This window comes from Lacerta agilis, chromosome 1 (genome assembly GCF_009819535.1).
Source record: "Lacerta agilis isolate rLacAgi1 chromosome 1, rLacAgi1.pri, whole genome shotgun sequence".
NCBI classification, from domain to species: domain Eukaryota; kingdom Metazoa; phylum Chordata; class Lepidosauria; order Squamata; family Lacertidae; genus Lacerta; species Lacerta agilis.
This window is the reverse complement of record NC_046312.1, coordinates 82,685,865-82,711,802: the sequence shown is the minus strand read 5'-3', so window position 1 is coordinate 82,711,802 and position 25,938 is coordinate 82,685,865. Positions and strand designations below refer to the sequence as shown.

At 48.7% G+C, this 25,938-nt stretch overlaps 1 protein-coding gene across 1 annotated transcript in view; it reads left to right on the top strand.

The window, feature by feature from the left end:
• Nucleotides 1–360: 360 nt before the first annotated feature.
• The window catches only part of ASIC4 (acid sensing ion channel subunit family member 4), an 89,803-nt gene continuing 64,225 nt past the window's right edge, over nucleotides 361–25,938 (top strand). Inside the window, exon 1 of the mRNA XM_033159989.1 lies at nucleotides 361–2,115. Within this exon, the coding sequence (XP_033015880.1) occupies nucleotides 1,540–2,115 (576 nt within the window). The 5' untranslated portion in view covers nucleotides 361–1,539. The remainder of the gene's footprint in view (nucleotides 2,116–25,938) is intronic.

Below are 25,938 nucleotides of genomic sequence, written 5' to 3'. Positions count from 1 at the left end.
CGCCTCCTTCCTCCTCTGCTCGGCCTCCCTGGTCCCGCGCCAGCTGCAGTTGCCGGTGGGGGTTTTCCCTGGCCCTGATTCCACTTTGCCAAGCAGGGGCGGGGAGGAGGCGGCGGCAAACAGACCCTTTTGCAAAAGCAATTAGAACTGCCTCCTAAGCAAACGGGACTGAAGGGAATCAATGGTGCAGGGAAAGCGGCTGCGCTGCAGGCTGGGTCTGGGCAGTGCCGCGGTCCCGGCTGCGCAGCCTTCATTTTCCTCCAGAAAGCACACACCACATACACACGCACCCGCTTCTCCCCACCCTGCATACCCGCGCCCCGCGCCCCGCACGCCTGCTCCTGCCCTAATCCCCAGCAGCTGCGCTCCCTCCCTCCCTCCGATCAATAAGCCTTTCACTTTTTGCCTCTTGTTTGTTCCGTGGGGAGCGGGATCGATGGGAGGAGGGGGCGTCTCCTCGTTTCCGCTCCCCCTCGTTGGCCGCTCCTTCTCCAATTAGTCAGCCCTGGAGCCTGCGGGCGGGGGGGGGGGTGTATTGCGTGCGAGAGCGTGTGCGTGTAGGGGGTTGTTGTGCCGTCGCTGCCCGTTGGACCCGAGCACTAGACGACGACGCAGGAGGAACGCAGACCTCTTGTCGTCTTCTTCCCTCTCTCAACTTTTTCCTCCCCTCTCTCGTTTTCCTTTGCTTTCCTTTTGCATCTTTAGCGAGCAGTTTTCCAGATCTGCGGAGATGGAGGAAGGTAGGAATTAGGCGGGGAGCTGTCAGTGGGCAGCTGCCTTGGGCACTAGCAAGGGGTACTCACTTGGAGGAAGTGGGTGGCAGGCAGGCAGGCAGAGAGAACCTGCCCTGCCTGAAGAGCTTGAGCAGCCCTGAGCAGCAGCAACCCCAGCAGAGGCTGCCTTGTGCTGCCTCCTTTCCTTGGCACAGACTTTGCCAGCTTGCGAGCGATTCAAACAAGTGGCTCCAGCATCACTTTGGAGTGGTGGCTCCAGAGAGCGAAGAGGCTCCCGCTGCCCGGCTCTTCCTTCCTTCCTCCTTGCCGCTTGCCTGTCTTTTGCGAGCTTCCCCCGCTTCTTCCTCCCTCCTTCTCCCTCTATTTTTTTATTTGAGGATGAAATAATGTTGACATGCCTTGAATTATTAAGTATCCCCTGGATTTTATTAGCACACGATGCCTAAATGCTGCCTGTATCTGGTGGGGTCTTAACCGGGTGTGCAGAGGAGCGGCAGCGGCACACACAGCGGCACAGGGAGCGGCGGCAGCGGCGGGCAGCTCTGACAGCTGGGCTTGTGCAGATAAGCGGACGGAAGCACCAGGAGATCACTAGTGAGATAAGGCACCGAGGCAGAGCCCTCCGTCTGGGAGCTCCCAAGAGGCTGGGCCAGGCTCCCCGGTCCTGCTTCACCTCCTCAGCTGGGCTTACTAATTTAGGGGCGTCCTGCAGCAGCCAGGGGAGAGCGGCCGGTGCCGGGCACCCCAGGCTCCCGCTGCCTCCCCTCGCTGGGGGGGTAGCGTGCTGCCTGGTGCCTCAGCACAGATGCCGATTGAGATTGTCTGCAAAATCAAATTTGCAGAGGAGGATGAGAAGCAGGCGGCGAAAGAGGAAGGGGACAAGGAGAGCTTGCTAGAGGAGCCCAGCCAGCCACACCACCGTGACCTGGCCGCCTTTGCCGGGGCCAGCACCCTGCACGGCCTGGGCCACATTTGCCGCCCAGGGCAGCTGGGGGTCCGCCAGGCCCTCTGGGCACTCGCATTTGTGGCCTCTCTGGCCTTCTTCCTGTACCAGGCGGCCCGGTCAGCACTCTTCTACCTGGAGCACCCGCACGTCACCACCCTGGACGAGGAGGCAACCCAGAAGATGATATTCCCGGCTGTGACCATCTGCAACATTAACCGCTTCCGCCACTCGGCCCTTACTGATGCCGACATCTTCCACCTGGCCAACATGACTGGGCTGCCGCCCAAGGACCGTGATGGACACAAGGCCTCTGACCTGCTCTACCCTGACCCTGACATGGCCGATATTGTCAACCGCACTGGGCACCAGCTTGAGGACATGCTCAAGAACTGCAGCTTCAGCGGCGAAAACTGCTCTGCGGGGAACTTCACGGTGGTGAGTACTCATTGTGCCTTTCCTGAGCTCTCTAAGCCCTTCCATCATACACTGGTTGGAATGAATGCATTGCTGGTACACACGTTTATGCTAAAGTTGAGTTTGCGCCTCAAGTTTCACTATGGGAGAAAGTACTGTACAATAATATAGGAAACTGCCTTATATCAAGTTGAGACACTTGTTCTGCCTAGCTTAGTATTGTCTAAACTGACTGGCAGCGGCTCTCCAGGGTTTCAGAGAGAGAGTCTTTCCCAGCCCTACCTGGAGATGCCTGAGATTGGATGTGGGACCTTTTGTGTGCAAAGCAGATGCTCTGCCAGTGAGCTGTGGCCCTTCCCTAAAGAGCAGATTTTGTGGCCCATGAACAGCTGTAGAGCATGGGTGATGGGACACCAAGTGCGTCAGGTAAGATGCAGGCAGGGAATACCGCTGTATGTAACACATATGAGGAAAAAGAGAGGCATGGAGATAAGCAGATCAGGTACTAAAGGAAATGCCCACTTCTGGTCTAGGCAATTCTTTCTATCTTGCTAGAGTACCGGTAGCTTGAGACAAGGAGGAGGGGATAACCCTGTAAGTTATGTGAGGGGAGCTCTAAGTCAGGGATGGGGAACCTGTGCCCTCCAGGTGTTGTTGGACTCCCATCATCCCTGACCATTGGCCCAGCTGGCTGAGGCAGAGGGGAGCTGGAGTCCAACTGTCTCTGGGGGTTTGCAGGTTCCCGCATGCTTGCCACAAGCTCTCCAGGTGCTTGGAGAAGATGGGACTCCCTGGACAGTGCTGGCTACACTTGGTGGTTCCAAGATTTTGTCTTTTGTATCCTCAGAGATGCCATTCTTTCCCCAGTTCCAAGCAGACTGTGCCCCCAGCTTGGTGCCCATGGTGGCAATGTCACGGTCCCGGCCAGGGTGGCACAGCAACCACTCCACCTTCCTCTTCATGGCACTTTTTCTGGCATGGCTGTGCCTGCAACTATCAGGGAGGCTTCCTGCCGGGTGGAATGAGCTGGCCCCGCGCTTGCTCTAATATTGAGTCTGAAAATCACAAATCCCCGCTGTGGTTTGGGGAAATAAATGTGCTGAGCGGGCGGAATACCTGATGGGACCCTTTTCAGACCATAATGACTCTGGAAATGAGCTGCTTCTCTCCTGCGGACATTGGAGGCTGCTTCGCCTTCTGATCACTGTGTGCGGAAGGGGCGGGTGGGGGGGAGGGTGGTGCAGGGCAGGGAGAAGCTTAGAAGGTGAGACTGAGAAGAGAGAAGATAGGGCCATGCATGAGCACACACGCCAAGTGGATCTAAAGACCATCTTCCTTGCCAGGGCCTGCCACAGATGTACTCTCTTGTCCCAAACACTGCTATGGGGGTGCATGTCTGGTATGGCAGACCCAGAGAAAACACACGGCTCAGGACCCAGGAGCACACCACACCTCCCCTGGGCCCTATGCGAAACCTGCCCCACAGTTGACAGGGGTTGTCTGCTGTCCTTGGTCGCATGAACCCCTTGCGGGCTGTGTCAGAATGCCAAGAGACTCTCTAAGTTTTGTGGGTCTGTGCTGCACTTGCAGTTCAATTTTGTTGCTCAAAATCAACACTGAGAATATTCTGCGGTCTGTAAATATTGGACAAATGAAGCTGTAACCCCTGGAAATCCTGCTCTAAGTACCATTGCACACCTCTTGACTTTGTAACCTTTTTGCTGCTGCCGTTACTGGCATGTAGCTACAGAGGGCTTTTCTTCGGAGCAGCAGTATGGGGGTGTTTAATATTCCTCCCCTATGTTATTTTCTTGATCCACACCTGCCCCCTCCTCCAGCTGCTGTTTGCTCCAGCAGTTCAGGAAGAAAGGATTTTTGAGCAAAAAATGATGCAGCAAGGAAGGGTTAAGCACCCCCCTTCCCTTCCCACCGCTGAAGGAACTGGCAGTCCCCTGTGACTGCATTTTAGTAAAAATCAAGGAAGCAAGCAAACAAATGCAAATAAATAAATGTTGGAAAATCCAGTCACAATTCTCCCACATAAGTTGTCATGGACCCCAGAATTTTACCAGAAATTGTCTACATTTTCAAACAAGATTTTTGTCTCATGGAGGGCTAGAAACTTGTTATTTTAATTGTTAAATGGAAGCTTTGATTCTCCCCCCCTCCAGCATGCTAAATTCTGGCCCAGTACTAAGTTCTGTGCTCATGGAACACAGAAATGCAGGCAGTGGTGGCCATTATGCAAGGAAGCAGGCTTTCCTGCAAGAGTGGGGAATGTTGATGGATGGGGGATGCCCCTCCAGTGGGCACCCAGTGCCAAAGTCATTGCTTTGATGCGCGTGGTTTCAGGAGGGATATCCTGCGATGGCCCCTTGGGGGCAGCACACTTGAAGGGCAGCGGGGTGGCGGAACAGGACCTAAATCTTCACTTTTGGGCCGGTTTTGTTAGTAGCGTGGGGTATTCCCGATCTCTGCTTTTAACCAGTTTCAGCAGCTGCAGCTCTGGATTCTGAGGAACCCACAGAAACGAAGGGAAATGGGGGCGTTTGTGGGGTGGGGTGGGTGTGTAGAAATTAGGGACTAAGTGACCGTGTGGTTCAGAAGGCCCCCTGAGGAGGCAAACATAGTCACAGTTCTCCTTTGGAAGGAGCTGCCGCCAGCGCCTACCCATCGCTGTGGCTGCTCTCTTGCCTCGGCTGCTGAGCTGCCTGCCGCTCGCGTCGTTGCATCGCATGATGAATCCCCTTTAAAGATCCTGTAAGTAAGAGCCGCGCTCGGTAAATGATCTCCCTCTATTTAGCGTCACAAATCCACATTCTTTATGGGACGGCAAATTAAGGGGCCGCCGGGAAGATTCCCCAGCGTAAGCATCTCGTGTGCAGTAAAGCCCGGCCAGCGTAGTAAATCTTGGTGGGCCGTTTGCTGAGCCGCAGCAGCGAGCCTCCCTCTCCCCGCACCGGCCTCAACTCCTGGGCAGGGCACCCTCTGCTCTGTTGGAGCTGGGGTGGGTGGGAGGACTTGCCTTGGTGAGTGGGCTATGCACACAGGAAACGTCTTGCTCCTCCACCACCTTGCCTGCAGTGATGGCCGCTGTGTGTGTGTGTGTGTGTGTGTGTGTGTGTGTGTGTGTGTGAGAACCCTGCACCTTCGGCTCAAGAACAGCCCCCCACCCCTCCTTCCATCGCTTGAATTGTGCAGGGAAAATCAATGGGCTCTTTTGTCCTCTGCTGGACAGGAGATTCCCCAGCAGCCTTGTCCTTCCCTTGCACCAGCTGAGCAGGGAGGGAGGGAGCGATTGGCATGTTCTGCTTCAGCCCCTTTCCTTCCCCAGTGTCTGCGCAGGGGGAGGGGGCGTGGAGGGGTCACCGGCACTTGCCTCTGGGCAAAAATGGGATGGGTAGTTAACTCCTTCGGCACTCATCAGGCTGCAGTAGCAGCCCCTAGCCAGCCACTTGGACTGGACCTGACGCTTTGTGGCTCAGTTTGCCCTACCTTGGCTGTTGTGAGTGGATCTGGACCCCATTGTGTCCATAAGCAGAAGGGGGTCTTCTCCTATAGCTGCCAGGGACAGCCCCCCTATTTACAGGGCAGGTGGTCTGCAGCTTCCCATCAATGGCGGCCCTAACATTTTGGGCCCTTTCTCGCATATGTTTATGTAAAGGGGTGCAAGGTGCAAAGAGCTTTTCAAGGATAAGAGGTGCGGTTGATGGAGAGGTTATGAAGGGAGGGCAGAAGGAAGTGATTGGGAGGGACTTTGCTCTGTGAGGAGGGGGGGCAATGGAAGCTTGTGCAGATCCACAGGAGGGGGATATGCTGAAGCACACCAGTGTGCACACTCAGAAGAACAATTACCCAGCTGGCACCTGCTCTGCAGGGGTTCCTCTTCTAGCACTTGGAGGGGAGGCTAATGCATTTCTAAAAAATTGGAATCGATGTCAAAGGTGGTTTTTTTGTTTTCTTCTTCTCCTCCTCCTCCTCCTCCTCCTCCTCCTCCTCTATTTCTTATTATTTTAAATCCCTTGCTGCCAATCTCATCCTGTTTTTTTTTGGGGGGGGAGCATTCTGGGGAAGGTTCCTAAGTATTGGTGGTTGTTTCTATTTCCCATCAGATCAAGTCTCTTTTCTTCAGTCCTGGGGAATTTGTGGGGCATTTGGAAGGCAACTCTCCATGGGAATAGCAGAGTTTCCGAGCTGTAGCTACCCGTAGGGAGACTGGAGTAGTGTGTGCGTATGTGTTTGTAGAGGGAAAGGTGACGTGGGTGTGCAGACAATCAAAATGCTGCAGTTGTGTCTTGCAAATCATCCAAAGAATTAGAGGAGGATGTGTGGATGAGATAGCGTGGGGAAAGCAGGAAGGACTGCGATCCTGATTAAAAAGTGCTGCCTAACAGAGGACTTTCCTGCAGTTCCACATTTTCAGAGGGCTTTGTGGATGTGAGGGTGCTTCCTCCACTAAACTGCTTTGCTTCAGCTTCTCCAAAGTGGTTCCTTGCCTGGAACTCAGGGTGTTTAGAGGTGAGAATGAGCCAGGGTCAGAGAGTGTAGGCAGATGTTGATCCTAAGGCATCCCTGGCTCTACACAGCAGGGATCCCTGCCTGGTGGGCTGCAGGCTCAAAGCACAAAAGAACACATGTGTTCTCTCTCTCTCTCTCTCTCTCTCTCTCTCACACACACACACACACACACACACACCACCCCCTCCCCCAAATTGCTGTTGCTCAGCCTGGCTTTGCCGCCTCGTTCCCCAGCTGTATAATCAGTGGCACCCCGTCTCGGTGCTGGGGCTGGCAATGACCTTTCCTCCACAATCGTACTTAATAAATGTCACATTTTCCAGCCTATTTTTACTCTGGGTAAATGAGTTCCCTGCGCTGCCTCCCCCTCCACCTGCCACCTCCTGCCTGCCCATTGGTGCAGCTCCCCGGTCCACCACTGTTCAGAGGCAGCTGCGCAATCCATTTCCCTAACCCAAACCCGCACAATGGAGAGAAGTGAGAAAAGGAGGCTGCAGGCAGTCCTGCTAGTGTCGGAGGCTTGTAGTTGGGAGGTAGGTGGCAGAGGGGGAGAGAGGGAGGATGGCCTGCTTCCTGCCAGCAGAAGGGACATGGGTTGGCCTGAGGAGGGAACAAATCCCAAAAGGATGTAAGAGTGGGCAGAGGCAAGTTCTGCTTTTTTAAACAAGCGGCTGGATTTATGTGGCCCGTGGCATGCATTTGACCTGTTGGCAACTCTTGCATTTTGGCATCTCGCAGAGGGAAAAGGTGGGGCTGGGAGCTGCCTTTGCATACAAGGGCCATCCTCCCTTTCTTGAGCCCTTTTGCCTCTCCACCATCTCTTTCTCTTCACCCCCAGTGCAGATTGCATCCTTAGCAAATGTACTGTCCTCTGGTGGCTTAAGGAGCTATCATTGCCACACTGCTTTGTCATGCTGGCTGCACCACCTCTTCTCTAGAGTTCCCTTGCTTGTCCCAAAGCCGGCACAGAGTGGTGTCTGCGTCTGTTGCAGATGACATCTCCATATCCCATCCTATTTGATGTTTGCTTAGCAACATAGGAAGCTGTCTTGTACCAAGTCAGAGACTTGGTTCTTCTAACTCAGTATTGCCTACACTGATAGGCAGCAGCTCTCCAGGGTTTCAAGCAAGGGGACTCTCCCAACCCCATATGGAGTTGCTTGGGATTGAACCTGAGACCTTCTGGATGCAAAGCAGATATTCTATCACTGAGCTGTGGATTTGCTTCTTTATTATGTATTCCTCCTTCCTTCCAAGGAGCTCATGGCAATATAGATGGTTCTCCCAGTCTTCCCAACCTGTTTTATCCTCACGGCAACCCTGTGATGTAGGTTAGGTTGCAAAAGAGTGACTGGTTCAAGGTCACCATCTTGTCTTGTGCTAATGCTGACATATTCCTGAAGGCTCGCTGTGTTTGAGGTGTTGTAGCAAAAAATGACAAATGCCACTTTACAGGCTTAACAGATTTGTTGCAGCACAATATCTGCTTCATCAGTTGTGTGTCATGGAGCAATGCACGCATCCGATGAAGGCAGACCACAAAAATTTCTTATGCCACAATATGTCTTCAGCATGCCACAGGACTCTTCATTGCTTGTGCTCATACTGGAGCCCATAGACTGCTTGGAAATCCATGTGGATTTTAGAACCAATGATTTGTGAGTCTCCCTGTTGCTCTAAGGTGAGAAGATGGGAATGTACCTCCCCTCTTCCATAAACAATTTTATTCTGAACACCCATAAGGTCATTTGTACATCTCTGAGCTTTTTCACACATGTAAATGTACATCATTGGTTATTCAGTCCTCGGTGATACTCAGAACATGTGAAGTCTCTTGCCTGGAAACAATTCATTCAGCCCTGTGTGATATGCAAGGTCCGTCTTCTACGATGACTTCATTAACGCAAGCAAGTCATATTGACTGTACAGTCAGCGAGTGATGGTCACACTTGTGTGCTGTTCTTTGGCAAGATAGTGATTTAGAGGTGTGTATACAAGTAGACTCCCCACGATTCCTACCCCATTCTAGTTTTACCTCCTAAGCCAAATCCCTCCAGCTATTGTGGGGGTTTTCCCAAGGCCGGACCAATCTGTTAACCCACATGCTCTGCTACTTTGCAACATGGAAGAGGAGGAGAGGCCACCCATCCCTGGGATCTGGAGGCTATGTAACTTTTCTGTTCCAAAGCCGCTAGCTGCTCTGGCATGGGGGAAAGGGGCAGCGGAAGGGATCAGAGTGGAGCTGTAGCCGCAGAAGGGTTGTTGGCCTTGGCTCTGCAGTGAGAGGAGGCCGATGCTATGCTCCATCCATCAGAGCTGCCCACAGGCTGGAAAATGCTAATAAGCAACCAGCAATGAGAGGGAATCTGTGTCCAAAGCATCTGAATAAGTAACCAGTCCCAGGAGCCGATGCAGCCTCCAGGCCTCTGCACCCCTTTCTCCATTCAACCAATAAATTCTGGTTCTGTGCAAAGCTACTTTCTTGCAGGGTATGCTTGCTGCTCTGAGTCTGCCCTGGATGATTTGGCCCTTTTTATGACTCCACAAATTGCAGAAAGCATACATTCTGCAGATACAATGTCCCCCAATTTTGGCATCTCTTTGGCTTGAGTGATGCTTTCTCTGTCCTGCCAACCCAGAAGTTGTTTCGCATGTCCCTCACACAAGCAGACTCTTTGTGAAGGTACTCCAGCCAGAGATGATGAACCTGTCATTCTCCTAAAAAAAAAATCCTTAACTACCTGTAACTGTCATTCTCCTGATATTGCTAGACTCCAGTTCCCATAATCCCTGATCAATGGCCATACTGGCCAGGACTGATGGGAGTTGGAACCCGACAACATCTAGAGGGCTGCAGGTTCCTCCATCCCTGCCATCAGCTCTTGGTTCAGGCTCTGCTCAGGAGAACCTGGCAATCCAAACCTCTTTGACTTGTGGTAAGACCAGCTAACAGAGTATCTTCAAACCTTACCTATACCTCTTGGGCAAACAAGCCCTTTGTGTATGACATTGTGTATGACTCTCAGTGTTGTTCACTTGGACAGGAATAGACAGGTCCATTTTGTCAGGATCCAGTATATCTGGGCTAGTCTTTGGTTGGATGCAAAGCCCGTATCTGTGCTACCTAAGTGTAATTAATGGGGCTGCCCTTGTTCTGTGGAATAGCATTCCCGTAGAGATACAACAGGCACTCAGTCTCCTCACTTTCTGGAAACAATGGAGGACATTTTTGTTCTAACATCTTTTCCCAGCCAGATAAAGGGGTATTTGCCTTGAGTCTTTATTTCTGTATGGTGTCAGTTTTGTTTTAAATGTATTCCCTGAGGGGTTTTCTTTCTTACTTTCTTTCTTTCTTTCTTTCTTTCTTTCTTTCTTTCTTTTTGGCATGCTTTTAACTGTTTTAAACGGTTTTTATTGTGCATCGCCTTAAGATGGTTGTATAGAAGACAATTAATAAATTAATGATCATCACCACCATTATCATTTTGGGCTTCCTTTGGTTAGATGGATTTGGAAGCCAGGAAGCCAGAGGGTGACTCAGGCTGATCTCCCACTCTTTGGTTGTTTCCATAGTCTGCACTTCTACATATCACAAGGCAAAGGGCAACCTAACCGTAGTTGTGTTTGCTGCTGCAATTGGCTGAGAGCCTATGCCTCTTTCTGGACCTGCAAGAGAACCGGTTGCCATGGGCAATAGGCAGAGGCTGAGTGTCACAAAATCCTCAAGGCTCTGCTGGGCCCACTTAAGAGATACAATATCCTTGACCAAGCCTAGCTGGTACCCCGCCCCCCCGCCCCCAGTTTAGCATCAGCAAAAGCATGCTATCTGCAGGGCAGAGAGCTGTCTCTAGAGTCTGACCTTCAAGGTGTATGGGACTGGCTAGGCTCCCCTGTTCTGTCCCCCCAATCGCTGCTGAGCGAAAACTTGGCAGAGTGGCTGGCATGGACCCCACATCTCCTGACAGATATTAATTGTTTCCCAGGAGCAGTTAATTAACTGGGGCAGGAGCGCAAGCAGCCTTGGGAGAGCGGAAAGCCTCATTAACTCCTGTGGGGGTGGGGAGGAGGGCAGTGAGAGGGAAGGAAGCAGTTAGATGGAAATGCGGGGGCATTCTTCATCCAGGGTGTGTGTATGATGAGTCAAAGTAGGCCCCGTTGGGCAGGAATCCAAGTCTTTATCCCTACCCACCCACCAAGAGAGATAAGATAGCATTGCTCATTGCCTCTCCCCCATCTGCTTCAGATTTCATCCCAGAATGAATAAGAAGTCAGCCACACTTGGAGAGAGTCAAGCCTGGGATAGTAACAATGGAGTGTCAGGTAGACTTGAGTCAGAAAGGGAGCAAGCAGCCCATGAATATTAAGGTAGGCCGACAGCAACCCCAGATCAGATAGGAGGGCCTGGTGTGGTCAGTATATGTTACTGACACCCCACTCCGCTAACAGCAGGGCTTGGGGTGGGTGTCGGTGTAGAGCGATTTTGCTTGCCTGGGAATGGTGGCACAGCCCAAGAGCAGTCGCAGTTGGGAGCAGAGATGCTGTGGGGGCCAGCAGGCTCAGCACCGTCGCCGTGATTGAGATCAGATTGCTGCCACGCATAAAAAAGCTATCTTCATAATTATATTTAATGAATTGACTTTAAAAGCTCTTACGCTCTTATCTGGGTTAATTTAATATTACACACTTAATAAGCCTGTCTGTAATACTGTCAGGGTATGCATGAGCGCTGGGCCCAAGGAGCATCCTTCAAGCCACTCTTCCCACTCAGCGCATGAGGGCAGCAGGTGTATGTATGCGCCCGGGTCTGCCTATCCACTGGTGCCAAGGAACAACCTAACCCTCTGGTTTTGGAGCCTTGTGCCACTGATTCTGCTTTCCTCACTGTGGCTTTGAGACTGGAGCATAGTTTCCATTTCTGTGGGCAAGCAGCTCCTTCAGTTACAGGGGACAAAAGATAAGAAAGGAGGACACAGCAGCCAAAAGGAGCATGTGACCAGAAAGCGGCTGAGCCTGGGACAGCTCTGAGAAGATCCCTTGCTTGATCCCTGCTAATCTGCATCAAGATCCCTCTCTGATGGAAAATATACTTTGGGACTTGCCCCCTGCAAGTGGGATAAACTGCTCAGAATCCTTTAGAGGCTTTTCTTTGTTGAAGTCTTAACTGTTCCCACTCTGGGATTTTTTCCGTTGCCTGTAGAGATAGTGTTGGGCTTCCTACAGGAATATCATCAGGCTCCATTCTCTGGGTTCACAGTGGACCAAGGAATTGGCTTAGGGCTTCTGGGCTGAGGAATCTCTTCCCTGCAGTTAATTCTGGATGGTCTTCCATTTACCCATCCTCTCCTTTGCCCTAGACATAGGAGATAGAGAGAAGGGCCACAAGTGTGCTCCCTGTCTGGTTTGAAAAACCCCTCCCCCTCTCAAGCCCTGCTATTCCCATAAAACAACAATCCTAGCAAGTCTTGAAAATGCCTCTAGGAGCCGTCATCTTTATACATTGAGAGAAGTGTTCCTGCTGGGCTCTTTCAGCCCAAATAAATGCTTTGTGGAACCAAGAGTGGCCTTGGAGCAACATAAATACCCCTAGATCTCTCTCTGGATCACTTACAAGCCTGATCTTTCTTTAACGGAGCAGCATGCTTGCTCACAGACACTGGTTTCTCACACAGACGGAGGCTCTTTCAAGCTGCCAGAGGAGTGCATAGCTGCTCTGTTTTTCCTGGCAGCTGGGTGCTTTTCGAGGTCAGGGCTCCAGGACACAGAGACACTGTCCTTGCATCTCCTCCTTTGTCAGCTGGCACACTACAAATGCCAGAAAAGGATGGACAGTTGTTGCAGTCCTGCTCTCTGAGAATAGTGATAAATATTAAGGCAAAATCTGCTTTAAAAAAAAGAAAAAATGCCAACCTTTGTTGGTGTAGCAGTAGGCAAGCTTTCAAGTTACACTGAATTCATCATCTGATGAATTAGAAAGCTTATTCCAAATAAAACAGAATAGCCTGCTATGTAGCAAAGTGATAGCCTACTAAACAAAGCCTAAGGGTTTTGGTTTTTTTTAAAGGAGGGAGGTCATAGTCCCTGTGAGATAGAGGCCAAGCCAAACACTGTGACTCTGGAAAGCCTACAGCTCCACTACATGCTTCTCTCCCCCTTTTTTCTTCCTGCTCTGAAAGATGCAGTGGCAAGTGCCCTGAGCGTGCCCGAGGGGCCTGACTCTGCCATATGGGGATTAGTAGCTCTGGAGCTGCCAACTTGATTGAAGAAAGAATTGTGTGCATCCTCATCAGCCTGACCAGACCTGGAAGAGCTTAGATGGGGCAGAATCCTACAACACTTCCAGCCATAAATTCCCACCCACCCTTCACTTTCATAAACTGTAAGCCGAAAGGGTTGATTCACACATCCTTACAACTAAATGTGTGAACTGCCTCCGTTGAAGGATATAGTGTCTTGAGGCAATGTCAAGTCAGCGATATGAAAGCTTTGCCTGTGGTCGTGATTGTTTCATGCAAGTGAGGCATCACTACGGGTAGATGTTGTAGTTTCTGAATTATAAGCGAGCCGATGTGAACTCTCTCTAAGGTGAGGTAGAGTATGGAGGGAGACACACGGCATCCACGTGGAACTGTGTTTCCTTGCATGGAATAAAGTGTGTTTCTGTGGTTGGTTTTCTTGGTTGTTCTGGTAGTGTAAAACTAAATCATGATTTTGAAGTATTCTGGAGTTTGCACATTACCTTCTCCCCACTCCCCTTCGGGGTTCCTTCCCTTTCTGGTTTGTGACATGTCATAGTTGTCCTTTCATCTAAATGCCATTTGCACTTTTCCTGCAGTCCAGGATTGGAAGCCAATGTTTGATCTCTGATGGACGGAAAGGAAGGGAGGACTGTGGTTTGAAACCATGCCATAGAGTTAGGCTTCACCGGCTGTGGTAGACTAAGATGAAGTTGTATCTCTGTAGTTTTGAATATTACTCAAATTCCCTTTTGGTTTTACAGCAGTGGTGAGCAACTCACATTTCCACTTGTGGTCCTCAAATTCCCACCAGTCCCAGCCAGCCAGCATGGCCAATACTCAGGGATGCTGGCAGTTGTAGTCCAACAACAGCTGCAGGGCTAGGGGTTTCCTGTCCCTGGTTTAAAGTAAGAATGGCAATCAACATTTAAGGGCTTGGCATCAGTCACACAAATTGACTGCCCAGAATGAGATAAACTTACATAATTTGACCCCAGACATGTGGTATAAGGCTTTCAAACTTTATCATAGCACTGTTGAGTAAAGCCATACCCCTGCTAGAATATATAAAAGGCCCCTTTGCCAGGGATCAGTGTTCTGCTGGTATATGCATGCCCATATTGGTGAGTGTAAGCCTGCAACTTATGGGTGATGTTGGCTTGCATATATGTCAGGAGAAGTATTTGTGAAGAGCCGTTGTTCCCTGCTCTTGTCTTGTGGTAGGGGAGTGGTACGTGATTTTGTATGACCTCGTTGATCTGCCTCTAAATCCAAAACTGACTGATGGGACTTATTCAGTAGCTTAGATAATAATGATACCATAATGTACCTCAAATAAAAGAGATGCTCGTTGTATTGGGAGGCGGTGGGCACACAATATAATTAATACCAGGTTTAAGTTAAAATTTAGTTGCAGAATACGAAATCCTTTAAAATATGTTAGAAAGCCTGGGTGGAGAAAAAGGTGTTTACTGCTGAAAAGACGTCATTGTAAGCCCCAGGCAGGCCTCTCTCTAGGGTAGCATAACCACTGAAAAGGTCCTTTTAGGCAAGGATGGGGAACCTGTGGCCCTTCAGAAGTTACTGGACTCCAGCTCCCATCATCCTTGACCAGTGACCAGTGGTGTCTAGGGCCACCTACCTTTGGAAGGCTGTCATGAGTTCCCCATTTGCTGTAAGGGTTGATCTCCTGTTCTGCAGGAGGAGTAGCAATCTGCATCTTATAATCCACACTTCAAAAAAAAAAAAAAAACCACAGGGGAATTTTTATGACTACAGTATTACATCTCCAAAGTAGCCATAGGAAATGGCCCGGTAGGAGTTGTGTGAGCAGCCATCCCTATTCCACTGTTGCACCGAACCACCGTTTTTTTAAAAAAAAAACAGGCTGTGTGAGGGCAATAAATGGACGAAGCTGTTGCAGACTCTAATAGATGCCAAGACAGTGAAGAAGAAATAGAGAAATGGAGGGGGATTTACAGAGTTATGACCTGACGGAGAGAGTAGTGAGTAGCCTGCCTGTCACTTTTTTGGGGAGGGGAAGAATGGGCATTGAGAGATGTTCTCTGAGAGTGTATCTGTATTGGATTGAATGTGTGCCAGATGTTCCCAGCTGCAACTGTGGGCTGAATCTTTGGGCTCGGGGGTTTCCTGGCAGTACAGTCAGGGTATATTCTGGTGCCAGGTGCCACCAGTCGTCGATGTGTGGGAGGCGACCATATTTACGCATCGGGGGTTCCCGAGCTCCCTGGAACAGGGTTTGTGTGACAGTGCCTCTGCCATTAGGCACTCCACACGGTTTAGCGTGGAGAACAGAAGGTTTACAGAGCTGCGCTAAATGACGCAAATGGTTTGAGGGCCATAAAGAGGGACGGTTTTATGTCAGACGACTCTATAAAGCACGGCTGCTCTGCCATTGATGAGATATTGGGCTTTATTTATAGAAGGCCCTGATTGCGCTAGAGGCCGGCATACTCTGAACGCCAGCCAGGGCCTGGGGATAAGAGGGCGACTCATTTCCATGCAGCTGCTGTCTCCGCTTTCACACATTAAAGGGGGGAAATTAACAAGTTTGCAGCCAGTCAGGTGGAAAAAACAATAATTGTTTAAAACTGTGTTTCCCCCTTTCTAAACCGCAGACCGCCTGAGACTCTCAACATGCGTGCAGCACTGAGATAACAAAGGGCCAAAAGGTCAAGTCAGGCCTAGCAAATGAGAGAGGGAGGGAGCCTGGATTGTCCCCTTGCCGTTCTGCATTGAGCTTGTGTTGGGCTCTAAGAGTCTCTGCCTCTTTGGCAGCCCATATTTAGTGCCTCTGCAGTGGAGGGCAGTAGAGGAAGAAGCACAGGCACACAACACGTTCCTACATGCTCACAGGGCCCTAATGGCAGTCATGTCTCGTGAAAGGACAACAGCTTGGGTGTACCCGGGAAACAAAAGGTCCAGCAGCAATTTGTGCATATGTTTAATAGCCTTCCCCAATCCAGTGCTCTCCAGGGGTTGTGGGACTACAATTCTCATCATTCAAGGGCATTGACCATGCTGGCTGGGGCTGAGGGTCATGGGTTCAAGCCACACATTGGGCAGAAGATTGTTGTATTTCAGGGGGTTGGACTAGATGACCCTTATGGTTCCTTCCAATTCTATAGTCCTGTAATTCTATGATTCTATGAATACCTGTAGCCTGGCCACAGGCTGCTGGGGGAGGCTTTTTTAGCACATTGTCCCTTGAACACCGATTAGAGAAGCAATACGGACAGCTCCAAGAATCAGAGTAATGGTTTTGTGTCTTCATGACCTGATTGTGACATTTACAGTCAGCTGAAGGAAGCTTTATATGCCACAAATACTGAACAAAGAGGGCATGAGATACAGAGGTATTATTATCGTTATTTATTTATACGGAATTTTCTGTCCTGCCCTTTTGGTGTCTACGCACCACTCAGCAGCTAACAACAAATAAAAATCAAACATTAAAAATACTCTGTGTGTGTGTGTGTGTGTGTGAGAGAGAGAGAGAGAGAGAGAGAGAGAGAGAGAGAGAGAGAGAGAGAGAGAGAGAAGTTCAACAGATAAAAGAGAGCCTTTGGCCAAATACTTACCTGTTCAATCACTTCTTAGAGATTTTGTAAACTATATTGCGGTTTATAAATGGATTTAAATAAATAATCAAAGCAAATGTCTGACCAAACCAGAGGGCAAAGAGTTCCACAAGTTAGGTTTAGTCACAAGGGAAGGCCTTTTCTCTAGTCCCCATCAGCTAAGCCTCCACCATAGTCTGGACACAAGGGAATCTTTGTCAGATTTTAGAATATGGACAGGCTGGTATGGGAGCAGGTGGCCCATGAAGGCCAAATTAGACAATATATTAGCTTTGTATTTGTGTCCTCAAATACAGTTTTTAGAAGAAGAAGAAGAAGAAGAAGAAAACAAATTGCTAGTGTGGTTGGCTTGATTCTGACTTTAGTGCAGGGATAGTTAATGTGATGCCCTCCATATGGTATTGGACTCCCAACTCCAATCAGCCCCAGCCAACATGGCCAATGGAGAGGGTAGGTGGGGGTTGTAGTCAAACTGTGTCTAGGGCATTTTAACCTTTTGTAAGGAGGTCCATGGTTCTGCTCTGCATTGGGGGCCCCATGTCAACAATTCGCCTAGGCCTGCTGCGCTTCAGCAAGGTGGCTGCATCATGTGTCTGCCTTCAGACAATGCCCCGTTGTACATATGCATTTCTTTATTACATTTTTATATCACCTTTCCTACAAAGAGCTCAGAATAATACATGGTCTCTTTCACCCCCAGTTTATCTTCCCAAGAACACTATGCTGGGGTGTGTGTGTGTGAATTTTCTCATGATATCTCTCTCTCTCTCTCTCTCTCTCTCTCTCTCCCCCTCCCCTCCCCTCCCCTCCCCTCCCCACTTCTTGTGATCCTACCTGCTCAAAGGAGGGGACAAGGCAATGTGATTATACAAATCAGGTTTACTTTTGTACATGTTACACAATTTACTCCAGTGAGCATTTGTGTTCAGGGCAGGGATGGGGAATAGTGCTGTGGAAACTGTTAGAAGCTCTATGTTAAATGTGAGCCTTCCCAGGAAGGAACTGAGAAGGCGAGGTGAAGGGAATCAGCAAGATGGAGCAAACTCACCAGTGAAGGAGCAGGGAAGCTGCTCCAGTTCCACCCAGGTTCTCCAACCTATACAAAATGAGTGTGGGATTTGACCTTGTTGCATTAAGAAGCCTGGTCTGATAGGAAAGGAGATTGTTGCCCCAGCTCCCCAGCTTTGACCTGTAATCCCACCTCATCTGATCCCCTAATGAACTGAACAGCAACTCAGTGACCCGTCCAGCATGTGAATGGCTTGGCTTTCATGGCTGAAGAGCTGCACAGCGCTGATAGGAATGGAAGTTGTGAGGGATATGAGCCCATACTGGGGGGGGGGGGAGTGGTAGAAACAGAATCACTTTTAGATCCATGTCTGTTCAAGCAGGTGTCCCATCTGCAACAGTGCCCAGCCTTGACATTCCCGTGTTGCTCATCAAAGCTTTCTGAGCAAATCCCTGCCCTCTCTCTGTCCCTTCCCTCCCTAAAACAATCTCTGTCATTTGTCAGTAATGTTAGTTGTCCTGTGAATGTGTTGTATCAATTGGAACTCATTCACTGGGTTTTAAAATTGTTATTCCCTTCACAAGTGAGCTTCACAGTTTGTTTGTTTTTGGTTATAGGGTTGAATGATTTCTTTATTTTTAAAGTTAAATGTGTGTGAAAATTCCTGCCTTTTGTTTTCTTTAAGACTGCCGACTCTTTATATCATCTCATAGTTTGCTGCCTTTTGTATTGTACAAAGTATTTCACAGCAATGGAAAACATAGAGGGGGAATCTCATTGCTTGGTTAGACCATCTTGGAGGGGTGTAGGCTCTTGGGATTAATGGAGTTCTTGCTCAAATAGAATAAAAAATAAATGTAAACTGATTACTATCATCTCAGGAATTATGAAAATTAAAAAATAATGTAGCACCTAGAAGATTTGCACATTATGACATAAGCTGGGGGGCACTCTTTGTGGGCTTGGGACACATTTGGAGATCTAAGAAACAGACATGGGCACCACAAAATACTAATTTCATAGTAGAGAAACTGACAATGTTCAGAGTCCCTCACAAAACAACCAGGCAGAACAGCTACACACACCCCAGAACAAATAAAATACAAATGAAAAAAGAGGGACCCCCCCCCCAAAACAACAACTCAAATAAATAAGTCTCAATTTAAAATAGAAAGGGTGGAATTGTGCCGCTCAGTGATAAATGTTCTACTATGCAAGCTTACCACATGCAGGATTCCTTAGGAGTTCCTTAGTTGAATACAGTGGTGCCCCACTAGACGAATGCCTCGCTAGACGAAAAACTCGCTAGATGAAGGCATTCGTCTAGCGGAAGGCTGCCCTGCTAGACAAAAAAGTCTATGGGGCTGCCTCGCAAGACGAAAAATTTTCGTCTTTTTTTGTTTTGTTTTGCGGAGCGCGGCTGTCATTGCTGCTCTGCAAGACGAAAAACCCGCTAGACGAAAATTTTCGCAGAACGAATTATTTTCGTCTAGCGGGGCACCACTGTACTTCCTAAAGATTGGGAGGGGCAAGGAGCTTTGGTGGGCACTGATGGGGTGTGTGTATCAGGATGCCATACTCCCCACAAGCGTCACATTGAGGACCCCAGGCAAAAGCTTTTGTGGACTACAGTCCACTTCATCTGATGCACAAAGCAATCCCAAATTGGAAGATACATGTGATTGCCCACTCAGGATTACACTTCTTACATCTGATGTTGTTTATTGTATGTCCTTACTATATACTTTTTAAAATCTTCAGTCTTGTACCCCATTCTGGGATTGCCTGTAGTGATGGAGAGCAGGCTCAGAATTATTTTATATAATTAATATACCGCTAAATATGTAATGAGAGTCTTATGAAATATTAAAGACTAGTACTGCCAGAGGTGCCAACTTGCGCCAAAGATTGAGGGGGCCGACATCACGCGCATGATGTCACATGTGTGACGCACATGTTGTGTTTTGGGAGGAGCCAGGGGATGGAGCCAAACACTGTGGCCAGCGGCTGCTCTCTCACCCTCAGCCTCTGCCATGGGCCAGGAGGAGGAGGAGGACGCGACCCTCGCTCTCCACCTCCCACTGGTGGCAGGACACATGCTGAGGTCTCCCTCAGGGTTGACAGATGCGGAAAGCCCACAGTTTAGGGCCGAGGAGAGGAAGGGAGATGGAGGCAGGTGTTATGCTGCAGCAGCAATAGCCATCACGGCCCCCTTCCGAAGCCACCTTCTTGTTGCTCTGCAAGGTGTCAACAGAGAGCAACCGCCTCCTTTTCCCAACTGGCCGGCCAGCCATTCTGCATGTGCTTGTGTGAGAGGCCACACCTCATAATGTATACAACATATACATGATATAAATACACAGCTTAAAACTTTAGAAGTGCAAACAGCATTTCAAACAGACAGCTCATTAAAACAACATACTAAAAAAATAAACCCAAACAATTAAACCCAGTGTTTACAAGAGCTGTGACTGACACTATTGACACTGTTGCTCTTCTGGAAATTATACACCTTGTATTGAATTTTTAAAAAATGCATGTCTTGGCACTAAAATTCAGAAACCTGGTGGATCTTGAAAATGCCGAAGTGCATGGAAGCCTTGCTCCCTGGGTCACTGGGACACATTGTGACACCTCCATCCCTCTTTTGACTTATCTTCTATTATTCCTGATTGATGTGTGTTAAAGGGTACTTAGCTGCTCCTTCCTCATTGTGTCTGAAAGATCAAAGCCTTGCCAAACTTGTTCCACTTCAAGGTACTCCTTTCCCTACTTTGTCTCCTCTGTTAATTATCTTGTAGCTGTTTCATCCTTTGTCTTTGTCTCCTTTATAAATTGATGTCCTAATATTATTATTGCATCTTCTGCGGTATGGAAATGTTGCCTCCCTGAACTGTTTTGATTCAGCCTGTCTGTGGGCTGAATCTTTTCCAGTTCTGCTGTGTCTTTTCTTCCTACCTTTCTTTCCTCCTTTTTTTTGTAGGTAAGGGGTTACCAAAGCTGTGCATGGGCACCCCTTGTATGCACATGCCATTGGCTTATATAAAAGTGCTGAAGCTATTTTCTGTATTATTATTTTTTTATCCCTTTCATAATTGCTCCTAACATCTCGGCTGCTTTTTGACAACTGCAGGCCATTGATCTGGTGTTTTCCGGCAGCTAGCCACAAGGACTCCTTTAAATCTCTTTCCTCAGTGGGAGCAACATTACACTGAGCCCATCATAACTCTTAGCCCAAAAATAAGGGTTGCTTTTCCCAGGATGCCTCACTTTGCACTTACTGGCATTAAATTTAATCTCCCATTTCATAGTACCTTTTCCCAATTTTATGGGATCCTTTGGGAAATCCTCCCAGTAGCCTGCTTTAGACTTAAATGGTCTTGAGTATCAACTGCAGGCATCCCCCAACCCTGCCCAACCCTCTGCTTAAATGCCCATCTTTTTTTCTGAGTTACTATTGAACACTCCATTGTTTACTTCTTTCCAGGATGAAAATGGACCACAGATCCTTGCCCTTTGTGTCTTATCTTGTAATCAGTTGCTCATCTATGAAAAGGAGCCCTGATCTTATCTCACCCAGCTACTTAATTTTCTTAAAAGCCTCCAGTTTCAGTACTTATCAAGAGAACCTCCGAGAAAATTGATTGCCTTGTACCCATCTTCTTATCTGTTTTCTCTCTCTCTCTCTCTCCCCCCCCCCCCGCAACTTCACTTGGGATCTTCCACATCCCCTTTTTGCCTTTTCTCTGTTGGTGGTTCTGCACACCCTAAGAGTAATTATTGCTGGTGCCACAATGGAGGGAAATTCCTTTCCACCTAAGCGCTAGTTGCCTTAAATAATCTTACATAGCATGGGGGGGGGCACTACGTTACTGGAGTAACACTTCTTGTGTGCCTTGTTACAGTCCTAGCTCAGTCATTGTGGCTTGGCTTGGCTTGGCTTGGCTTGGCTTGGCTTGGCTTGGCTTGGCTTGGATTCTATTCTATTCTATTCTATTCTATTCTATTCTATTCTATTCTATTCCCACCTTTCCCCCAAAACTGGGACCCTAGGAGGCTCACGAAAATTCTAACAAATGCAGATAAAATGCACTTAGTTAAAAACATATTAAATGTTCTTGTTAAAAAAATAATTAAACTATCTTTGAAACTGAAACAACATTAAAAAATTTTTTTTACTAAAATGCAGATGGGGGGGGAAACCAAGCCAAACACTACAGCATACTATTAGGAGTCCTTTCCTTAAAAGCAGTCAGTTCTCAAAGCCTGCTGGAATAAAAAAAATCTTCACTTGCCAGCAGAAGGTCAACAAGGAGGGAGCCAGTCTAGTTTCTCTAGGAAGGGAGTTCCAAAGCCTGGGAGTAGCCACCAAGAAGGCCCTCTCCCACGTCCCTACCAAGCGTGCCTGTGAAGACACTTTTAGAGGCTTTTTGTCTTGCACAATTAGGGCAGTTTAGCTCAGATTTTTATTTTCAGGGATTGACAAGGGAAGGGGATAGATAGTGAAATTAGGGTTGCCATATGTCCTTTTTCCCAGGACACACCCTCTTTTTCATGGGTAGTCATAGTGATCCATAGTTAACGGTAGAAGTCGGCCAATGGGTCCTCTTTTATGCTTATCAAAATATGGCAACCCTAGCTCCAGCTTTTCTATTTCCCATATCCAGGACATGCAAGTGTGGACAAGTGGTGGTAGTTAGTGCCAGATAGGTGGGAATGCACTGTGTTCTGACATGAAAAGAGGAGCTCCATCTATCAGCTGTTGGGATACTTTAGCTAATGCTACTTGTCTTCAAAGAAGTCACTAGGTGTGTGATGAGGAAGCCTTGATTTACAACCCTAACCAGCTTCTAGGGCTAAGCCTATGTCTGGGAGACAGGCGGATTGAGCTCAGCATTTCTTTCCCAGTCCCATCGCATTGGAATGGGGTGGTATGTGATGCAGAGGGACTGCAGAGAGGTGTATGGGAAGAACGTCCACCGGCTTCAAGCTAAGTATGGCTTGTGACCCCTGTGACTGAAGGTAGGCCCATCTCAACAGCTGCCAGTGCCCTTGGGAGAGAGGTGGCAGCAAAGTGGTGTGAATGGGGCCCTGATTGATGCAACTGCTCATTATCCCCTCTCCATCCTAGGCTCTCCAGGCCACGGATGCTGTCAAAGTAGCCTCAGCAAAGGAAGAATCCCTGCTGCGACAGCAGCTTTGCGGTGGTTGTGCCCCACCATGGCCCCTGACTTCCTGCTCTCTCCCCTCCACCCTTCCTCCCTATTTGCCTGTCTGTCCACAGCCTGGGAGCTACTAATAGCCAGCTCTGTTGTGCAGGGAGCGCAAGGGTGATAAATAATCTCCAAACAGAACAATTAAGGCTGCATGTGGCGGCCTCTTGCTCCCCCATCTCTCCCCACACACACACACACACACACACTCTTGTGCACGGCGTCCGGGACTCCTAAGGCGGTGAGAATCCCTCTTCATTAATCAAAGATCAGCTACAATTACACTCACTAATTATTTGCAAAGACTCTTTTGTATTTTCTGTCTCTCCAGCAAAATGCTGATTGGACTCTGCAGAGGCTCCACTGCCCTTGGAGACTGAGGACGGGGGAATGAGGATGTGGGTGGAGGAGCACTCCAAACGAGCCCAATCTTTGGCCTTAACTATCTATCCAGTAACGCCACTAAGCAGACAGGTCTGTCCACAGTGCCATGGGGAGATCATGTCCATGCAGTACCCTGAACCCACATGGGCTGCAAGCTAGGGTGAGATTGGGATCACAACCGGGCAGGGGTTTGGGGCATTATACAAATTAAGACAAATCTGTAGCTGTTTCTTTGGAATAATTCTTTTTCTGCTGGCTGTGCAGGAGGGCAAGTAATATGGCAGATGATCCCTTTGTCAAAGGAAGGTCTTTCTCCATCCCTTTTGGCTCCTGAAATGTCACTAGGCAGTGCACACACACTTCCAAACTTATCTCCACTGTCATACAGGCTAGATGTTTCCTTGCTTATTGAAATAAAATCTGAGGCTCTTGTGGGGTGTTTGTGCACAGTGTTGCTACATGTCTGCATACATATATGCACTGCTTATCTGTGTGTGCAGGAATGCATGTTATGTTTTTGCAACCTTTATAAACTAACTATAAATGGGTGGAAAGGGGCATTCCAAAATGATCAAGAGCGCCTCTGTGGAAAGACTAACTCAGAGGCATGGCTCTTAACTGCTAGAAGCTGTGCATTCCGTGCAGTGGCCCAAACCAGTGCAACTCACTCCTAACTGAGAGTAGACAGGCACCCTCCTTGTTGAACTTCAGGAGCATGGCTAAGACTTTCTTGTTCCAGCAGACATTTTAAGGTAGTGCGCAGTTTCATGATAAATTTTATTGTTTTATTGTCCCATTTTCTGTGCATTGTTTTCATGTACACTGGTAATGCAAATAGTTGTTATATAGGACATTCTCTCTTGAGAATATTGAGTTTGAGATGATAATGAATCATCCAGGCAGAAATATCAGAGGGGGGGGGTCACCTGCTTACAGCCTTGTGGGGACAGTTTGTGAGTAGGGCCATCTCCCCAGATAGGACCAAAGCTATGCACTAACCCCTTACTAGTGCTAGGCATGGAGAGAAGTAAGGGGAAACTGAAGAAAGTTCAGTGTATCTCTTCTCCCCCTGCCCAAGTTGGAGTACCACAGATTCACATGGCAAAAGGCCCACTTTCTCCTGGCCAGTACTTAAAATAGGAGCAGAACTGAAGATGGGGAGGGGGGCTGTTTCCCATGAGATGCAGGTGCACCTGGGGCAGAAACAAAGGTCCTGGCTTCCTAACCCTCCCTCTTCCCCATTTCCCACTGGATAGTTTTATGCTTGTCTGTGACCCCCTCAGTGATGTACATTGTGCTCCGCACTGGCCCTGACAGCAGCAAGGCCGTGCACTTGCTCTGTTGTCTGGGAGACTCTCCATCACTCTGGTGCTGCTGGTGCTGATCGTATCTGTCCTGTATACCTGAAGGAGCGTCTCCACCCCCATCATTCAGCCCGGACACTGAGATCCAGCGCCGAGGGCCTTCTGTCTGTTCCCTCACTGCGAGAAGCAAAACTACAGGGAACTAGGCAGAGGGCCTTCTCGGTAGTGGCGCCCGCCCTGTGGAACGCCCTCCCATCACAGGTCAGGGAAATAAACAACTACCTGACATTCAGAAAAAACCTGAAGGCAGCCCTTTTTAGGGAAGTTTTTAATGTTTGATATTGTTGTATTTGGTTTCTGTTGGAAGCCGCCCAGAGTGGCTGGGGAAATCCAGCCAGATGGGCGGGGTACAAATAATAAATATTATTATTATTATTATTATCTCTCAGCGCTGAGCGTTGCAAGGATGTTTCCCTAGGAGAGTTCAGCTCGACACCATTGCCTCCTCCCTCAGCCCAGAGCCCCCCTTCCCCCTCTGCTTGCCTAGTTCCTGCTCCGACATCCTGTTCTCTTATCACCTGACATGGCCTTAATTAACTCTGGCCTGATAACGCGCCCAGCTGCTTCTGCACAAACCCCATCCTAACACACACACAGACACTGACACACACTACTCAAGGCAATCCTGTGATTGTCCTCAGAAAGGTGAGTGTGTATGTGTACCGTCATGGTAGAATGGAAGGGGTTAGTGTGTTTAGAAGTGGTGCAAATCACCCCTTCACCTATGCACAAATACAGCAAGTGCACATTTGCCAAAATTGTGTGTGTGTGCGCGCGCGCATGTGTAGAATCCACATCTCTACAATTTGCAAATAATGTGCAAAATAGAAGACATGTGACTAAGAGCCCTCATAACTGCAATTCATGGTGCAAACACATGTTTTTAATTGGTGTACTAAAGCCAGCTAGTACATTTTGAGCAGGCCTCAATCTCCGAGGAAGACAGTATGAACCTTTGTCAGTGGGTGTAACTTGGAAAGCAGCATGTCTGAAGTGTATTGCATCCCTTCTGCCAGCATCAGCCTGCAAATGGCATTCCAGAACCTAGGGATCTTAGGGCAGCTGTCCATATGAGGGGGCAAACATGATTGCTGTGCGTACATTGACCTTTCCACTGCAACATGGATTATGTATGTGTCCGGGAACACCAGCCAGTGCTTAAGCATTATGCGCCTACATATGTGTCATCCACACAGCTATGGTAACTTCAGTCCAAACAACATTTTATTATGCAGGAGAGGAAAAAGGGGGCCCTCCAGCTGCTGATGGGCTCCAATGCCCAGCATGGCCAGTGTTCAGGGACGATGGGAGTTGTAGCACAGTAACATCTGGAGAACCACATGTTCCTCACATCTGTTCTAGACAACATTGGTGAGATGAGTGGGGCCCTTTAAAGTGATTTTGTTGTGGATGCCTTTCAGAATGCTCCTAAATGCATCTATGAGCTGGTCCTACGATTACATATATGATATAGGTGACTGCCTACGGCAGTGCTTATAGCAGTGAAACACATTCAGCAAA